This window comes from Carassius carassius, chromosome 36 (assembly GCF_963082965.1).
Source record: "Carassius carassius chromosome 36, fCarCar2.1, whole genome shotgun sequence".
Lineage (NCBI taxonomy): Eukaryota > Metazoa > Chordata > Actinopteri > Cypriniformes > Cyprinidae > Carassius > Carassius carassius.
Genome location: NC_081790.1, coordinates 9,975,866 through 9,983,620, shown reverse-complemented (window position 1 = coordinate 9,983,620; position 7,755 = coordinate 9,975,866). Strand labels below are relative to the sequence as shown.

The window sequence follows — 7,755 nt, the reverse complement described above, 5'->3', positions numbered from 1 at the left end:
TGTAATACAAAATATTTTCATTAGAAAGCAACTAAAATTGGATGCACAGATGTACCTTCTCTGGTTAGCCATGGTGTTTTTATTTATTTATTATTTTTAAACATGAAGATAAAAGCATGAGGTTATATCAAATTAAACAACAAAGCATGATTCAGATACACAACCTCAAATCAAATTATGAACTAGAATTGAGTGAACCCTGATACATACATATTTACACTTACTGGGCCGATCAATATATAAAATAGCCTACTAAATTTAGTTAAGACAATTAAATTGTACATAATAATAATATAGTGCATTATGATAGTATTATGTATATACTAATTTATTATTATTATTAATTAGGCAAACAACGAACCACTATTGTTTTCAGCATGACTATTGTCAATCTGGCAACCCAGCTCCTGCCGCGCTCGTGAAATCCCTCCTCCTCCGGCACCGCAACTTCCTGTAGACGCGGGCTTTATTTTTATACAGAAACAATGGCGGCATTAGGCTCAAATAGTACCTTGGAAAATTCAGGGACCGCGTCTGAAGCCCAGTCGGGACCGGAGAATGATTTTTGGGCGGGACAGGGTCCAGTGGTTCTGCGGGATCCAGCGATTAAATTGCTGAGTCCTGTTAGCGGGGTTGAGCCCCTGTCGTGGGCAGAGGATCACAGACTGGCGGCCTCCAGCGCTAACAGCGTGTCCATCATGGAGCTGGTGTGTGACATACACAGTCTCAGTCAAAATTTGGTGCTGCATCGCAGTCACATCCCCGTTCCGGACAGCCCTTGTGATCTCAAGGTAAAACTGCGCTCCTGCTCGCTTCTTTATGGTACCAACTCACGTGCCCTGTTGCAGCTATGTTGCCAAGCTTAAGCCATGTTTTGACGTGACACGACATGACGTTTGTCTATCTCAAGATGTTCAAAATAAGTGTGAAGTATCATCTTCGAGGAATTATCCTATTTAATCCATCTTTTTTTTTTCAAGCACAAACTGAATTCCTTTTAATATGGAAATTTGTTGTTTAACTGTATTTTATTGCTAATATGTGGGGAACTAATTAAAAATTGCTCGTTGAGCAGTTAGACTCAATAAAAATAAGCAAATATTAGCATGAGCATTAATAGTAGCATACCCCGCCCCCCCCCCCCCCCCCCCCAGTCAGTTGTGGGGAGTGATAATCCAAGAATAAATTCACATTTCTTTTTACATCTACTTTTTAATTCAGTATAACAATACTGGAAATCTGCTGTTTTATAATGTGAGGAAAAGTTATTATTATTATTATTATTTTTTAAATGGGGCACTTTGTTTTCCCACTGGTCACAGTTGTGACCACTGACATATTTATGTTTCCTGTGATCATGATTTATGAGACAGAGCGATCTTAATTAATAATAGACGTTTTAAATATGATATGTACCAAGTGTGGTAGTTGAATCTGCATTATTATGTATTTGAAATGCTTATTTTTTATGGAATTAAATAGCTCTGGTCATGTTACTATTTATACAAGACATGGTAAAAATATAGTAGGTTTTCTAGTGAGGTTTGATTTTTGGTTCTGTTGACCTTAATTTAGACTATTTTGTTATTAGATGTTAGTGGTGAGAGCAGGTTAGTTTTTTTTAGCATCAATTTTTTTTTTATCTGGTTGGATAAATTATATAAATTAAAAAAGTGAGGAATAAGTTGGGAATCAATAATTATGATTTGTGTGAATTTATAAAATAAATTGTTTAAAAATAAAAGTAAACAGTTGATGCAATTAAATTTAATTAAGTCTTATTAATTATAATTTTAAACTTATTAGGTCTCATGAAGCATGAAATATTTTTCTGAAGTTCATTAATGTGTTTTTACAAATTGTTATAGGTGGGACCTGAAAAGGAAGTGCAGACTGTTAAAGAAAGCTTTGCAAAGAGTAAAGATCCTGTAGTAAGCCAAATGATATTGCTGGACAGAGTCATCCATCCTCAAAGTGGACGTCTCCATGGCGTGAAGTACACCAGCTGGTCACCATTAGGCTGCGACAAATATGGCCGATGTCTTCTTGCTTTTTTAACACTGGACAATCGTCTCACAATCCACAGCAGTCATTTGCGATTGCAGTGGACACCACTCCTGGACCTTACAGAACTGTATGGAGAAATGTTAAAATCCAGGAACTATTCTGCTCAGAATGACGGCACACCACCGAACTCTATTAAAGACTTGGATGAACTGCAACGACGGTATCGTATGCAGATGCCAGTGTGCATGGAGTGGTCTGGTCTGTGCAGTATGCAGCAAGTTCAGACCAATAATGCATGTAAAGACGTTAACACTGTACTTCTGGCTGTACTTATGGAGAATGGAGACGTAGTGGTGTGGCAGTTCAGCTTGCCCCCACAAGGAAAGGATTCAGTAATGTCTTGCAACACCATAAAATCTAGCGTGTCATCGCCAAGTATGCTCACCTGGTGGGAATATGAGCACGGTGGACGGAAAATGAGTGGACTGATTGTGGGCAGCTCAGATGGACCTGTAAAGATCCTTCCAGTCAACCTCAAGGCAGTGAAGGGTTACTTCACCCTCAGGCAGCCTGTGGTTTTGTGGCAGGATAAGGACCAGATACCGGTCCACAACATCAGATGCATTACACTCTTCCATCCGCACCAGAAATGCAACTGCAGCTTAGTGGTTGCTGCACGTGGTCCTTATGTGTTCTGGTGCTTGTTGCTGATCTCCAAAGCTGGTCTCAATGTCCACAACTCCCACGTCACAGGCCTTCATTCCACCCCTATCATATCAATGACAGTCTGTCATAACAGCGGGACTATTTTCACCTGCTCACTAGATGGAAAGGTGAAAAAGCTCACGCCGGTTTTTACAGATATTGCTGTTGAGTTTAAACAGGAGGAGATTGCTCTGCCAGAGGGAGTTGCGGGACGACGAATACATGGCATATCTGTCAGTCCAAATGGTGCCTACTTGGCTCTTATCTCCAATGAGGGCATGATCAATGGGCTCCATCCAGTCAATCGCACTTACCAGGTGCAGTTTGTCACCCTTAAGACTACAGATGAAACGGCTGCTGAGCTGCTTGAGTCTCAAATGCACAATCTCTTCAGAAAGACCGACTTGCTTGACTTGCAGCGTTGGCGGATACTGAAGGACAAAAGCATCCCTTCGGTTCTGCAGAACAATCTAGATGAGAAGCTCCAAACCTCAGGATCCACCTACTTATGGCGCCTCAAGCTTTTCCTCCTCCGGACGCTCTACAAGTCCATGCAGAAAAGCCCTTCAGAGCACCTTTGGCAGCCGACTCATAGGGAAGGTAAAGTTGTGGATGAGGAGGCGGGTGGAGGTGAAGATGAGATGGCAGAGATCTCCGCTCAAGAAGAGCTCAGGCAAGGCGATGCCGAAAAGCAGTCCAGTGAGGAACAAATGAGGGAGATCAGCAGCAGGATTGAAGAGGTGGAGTGCCAACTGATCCGCGAGAACATGAAGAAGGTGTTGGGTGAGGTGTACCTGCACACTTGCGTCACCCAAAACACATGTGTTCCTACCAAAGGTGTGTGTGACTTCCTCACAAATCACCCTGCTAATGAAGACAGGGCAGCAAAGGTGAGCCTCCTTCTCACAGTCTCCCGAAAACAAATTTAGTTTTGCTTTTCAATTGCTTTGCAAATCTTAAAGGGGTCTCTGGATGCCCATTTTCTACAGTTTGATGATTCTTTAGGTTCTTAATGAAAAGTCTATAGCAAAGTTTGTTTAAAATTTCTCAATGGTAGTGTAAAACACTACATTAACAAAAAACATAACACATTTCCCTTTAAATGCTAATGAGCTCTGCTACCCCACCCCTCTCTTCCGTGGGGTGATGCGCAGTTCTCTGAGATACTGTAAATTTTAGCCGCATTCATTGTGAAACTTGCTAACTAGCACATTATTAGAAAAGGACACATTCCCTTAACAAAAAATCCACTAATCCACTGCATCTTAGATGTCACCTCACCTCACCTCAGATGTCGGGAGTAAATGACGACTGCTGTTTATTATTACATCCAACAACAAAACACATCAATTGTGTCTGAGACATTCTTGTCTACACCTGCTCCGGTGTCGAAACAATGGCGGACTGATGACAGCTCACTCAGGGCAGAGCTGTGATAACACCAAAGACTGACGCCACTGTCAATCAACAATCGTGGGAGGGGCCTATGCAGAACTACGTCATTCTGCCAAGAATCTGAGATCGGCTTGATATGATATTTTAAAGGGGTTTAGATTTATCAAGCCTTAAAAAAAAATAACTAGGTGGATTTTTATCATTATAGAGTAGTTGTGTACACACACTGCCAAGACACACTACAGTTCAAACAACATGTAAAAGTGAATTTTGCATCCGATGACCACTTTAACCAGCAAACTTTTTATGCTTATAAGCAGGGCCGTCGCTAGTGGGGCAGAGACGATTATAGGGGCCCATGGCTGAAGGGGGCTGAGGCCAGCCTAAAAAGACGATCAGGACAGTTGACAGGCTACTGCTGCGTGTCGTCACAAAAGCTTATAATTTTCACGTGTTTTTAAGCCTTGGCACTTGCCAATTTCTCTGTTTTTTAAACATTCAAAAGAGTTTAAAGCATTCAAACACAAGACACAGAAAAGCTCAACTGAGTAGCTGAGTAGGTCACCATACTTGGCTGAATGTTCATGTCACTTTCACTTTTTTTTCACTTTAGCTGGTTACTCGTGCACTGTGTTCGGTGCGCACGCAGAGAGCCATGTCTCACAGACAGCAACACTGAAACAGTTGTTTAAACAAACAGAAAAAAAAAAAAAATATTCATACACTTTGACCTCACCATGTTTTGTTTCCATGTTTTTACTGAATTACTAATGCCACCTTTTCACACCACTGACTGAACAAAATTAAGCATTGCTTGGAAATTGGTAAACAAAGTATTGATAGTTGTGTAAATATTGTCATAATAACAGCTGTCTGAAGTTTTGATTGATTGTAATACATTACGTATCTTTCTGTCAAAGTTATCTGACATTATCAAGATAAATTTGTTCTGACAGTTTAACTCTGAGTTCTTGTCATATTTTATTACCATTTTCTAAACTATAGCAAATAAATGTGATAATGTAGGAAATCTTGAAGGTGTCTAAATAAATTTTGGTTTGACTGTATATTTAATTTTTACAGTGAAGACTATGCAGTGCTATTTTACATTTAATTATTCGGTTTCTGTACCTGGACATCTACAAACTTGAAAAAACTTAAACATTGTGTAAATAGCACAAATACATAAATAGAATGAACACACAAATTAAACCATTTCCAACAGGGCCCACTGGTACAACCTACACTGGGGCCCCGCAAACCCCAGCTGTGACCCTGCTTATAAGCATTTTAAGATTGTAAGGTCGAAACTGGATGATAAAGGCATAACATGTAGGTGTTTTATGCTTGTTTTATCTGGCAAATAAAATGATTCATGCAGCGAATTATTAAATCACATTTTTAGAAATGTGAAAGAAGTGTATATTACCCTGCATGTCAATTTTTTTTTATGTTTGACCTTCACAGGTGCTGATAGGTCATATCATGAATAAGATGAACAAACAGACATTTCCGGAGTATTGCAGCCTCTGTAAAGAAGTTCTGCCGTTCACAGACTGCAAACGAGCAGAGTGCAAGAATGGGCACAGATGGCTCAGGTAGGACAAAATATGATATATGTCATTATAAAATCCAAATATGTGACCCCGGACCACAGAACCAGTCATAAGTAGCATGGGTATATTTGTAGCAATAGCCAAAAATACATTGTATGGGTCAAAATAATTGATTTTACTTATTTATGCTAAAAATCATTAGGATATTAAGTAAAGATCATGTTCCAACTCCGTCATAAAAACATTAACTTGCATAGTAATCTGGAATACTTTGTGGTTATTTTACATACAAATGTGATTTTATTTTGGCTATGTTTTGCAGTGCCAAGTAAAGTGACACTGTTCTTGGCTCACATCTGATACAGATTGCTCACTTTGATGAATAGATTAATTTTTTATATTCTGTGTCATTTTAGATATACAGTATTTCATACCATATTCATTTTCTGTACTTAATCCTTATGAATACTAGAATGTAGTCTGCTAGGCTCTTTGTTTGACTTTATGTGCCAGTATTATGTCTTCATAATTATCAAACATGAAAAGTGGAAATTTTAACCTATAAAATCACTTTTATTCCACTGGAATATGTAGGTGTTGACTAGATTTTGAGTAGATTTGACCCACTTTCAAACCCCTGGCTTGACATTTTATCCATCCGCCTGACTGAAAGGTGATTACTGCCCCTAATGGTGTATCAGGGAAATAGTTGCTTCATTGCTGTCATTCTGATCTCTGCCAAGTACTGATCTAAACCTTCCCCTGTCGTTTCTGTTCATGTGTCTTGCCGTCTCTTTCCTTCTTCCTCCCTAAGGTGTGCGCTGTCATATCAGGCCTGTCAGGGTGTGACATACCGCCGCTGTCTATTACAGGACAGTATTGCCTCAGTGGCAGAGCCCGAGGGTGAGCCATAATGCTGTATCATATCTCCATTCAGAACCACATTGCACCACACACTTACACTTTCTGTAATGCAACAGGAACATTGCACACACACACGCAAAACAAAAAACTCTGCTGCCCCACAGCAGTGCAAGCTTAGGATGTCAAATATGCTGATACTCCAGTGCCAAGACAATATGAAAATTATATTATGATGTTGTTGTTTTTTTTTGGTTTTTTTTGGGTGGGTGGATGTTGTACCAACTAAATTCTAACTAACAGGCAGACGGGTTCAACATTTACGTGCACTTTTCAGTCAAAACTCCCTTCTTGGCAGTTCATTATTGTAAACAAGTGAATTTAAACGGGGTTGACGAATATGTCAGAGTAATAGATTTATGCCTTTGGCCTAATAGTGTAAACACAGCAACTGTATTATTTTTTAAAAACTTTAATTCTTTGATTTTAAAAATGAATTTATGTATTCATAAAATATATATATATATATATATATATTTTTTTTTTTATGAATACATAAATACATTTATATAACACATATATATATATAAGACCGACAAGTCATTATGGACAAATTAAGACAAACCACCTTGATTTCATCTTCAGTACATGTAAATGATTATGCATAATAACAACATACTTATCTCCTTTTCAGATTCAGACTGGATCAAGAAAATACTCCAAGGTCCCTGCATCTTTTGTGACTCCCCTCTCTTCTAAAGCAGTGGGGTAATAGATGACAAAATCTCCACGGCTGACTACTGAATTACATGCCACATAAATGCCTTTTATTGCTTGAAAGAGAAGCCTTTGAAAGTCTATAAAGTATTCACTAATTGTTTTGTAATATAGGACGTGGGAAATGTTCTTCTCAACAGATCTTTATTTTAAAGCCAAGCTTGAGCTAAAAAGTGATGTATAACTTTTTATATCATAACTATGACTGTATCTGTTAATAAATTATTCTATTCAATTTTTTTTCTGTTCATGCTGTATATTTTTGATTTGTTAATACCATGCTGCCACAACATCCTACTTTTGCATAAAAAACGCACGCTCTTTCCGTGGCTGATTTTAATTGCTTTAAATAAATCCATTTCCTAATTGGCTTTGGGAACATTTCTATGGATCTGCAAACACCAACTCCCCCATCTCCAAATAATGACTTTTCCTTGGCCCTAAAGCAAAAGAA

General features: G+C 38.7%; 1 protein-coding gene across 1 annotated transcript; it reads left to right on the top strand.

Annotated features, from left to right (window-relative positions):
* The first annotated feature begins 428 nt into the window (after positions 1-428).
* On the top strand, positions 429-7,536 carry gtf3c4 (general transcription factor IIIC, polypeptide 4). Its single transcript, XM_059526165.1, has 5 exons — positions 429-791; positions 1,869-3,602; positions 5,575-5,705; positions 6,478-6,566; positions 7,219-7,536. Exons 1-5 carry the CDS (start codon positions 486-488, stop codon positions 7,281-7,283), a joined length of 2,325 nt encoding a protein of 774 aa, XP_059382148.1. The 5' UTR covers positions 429-485; the 3' UTR covers positions 7,284-7,536.
* The last annotated feature ends 219 nt before the right edge of the window (positions 7,537-7,755 follow it).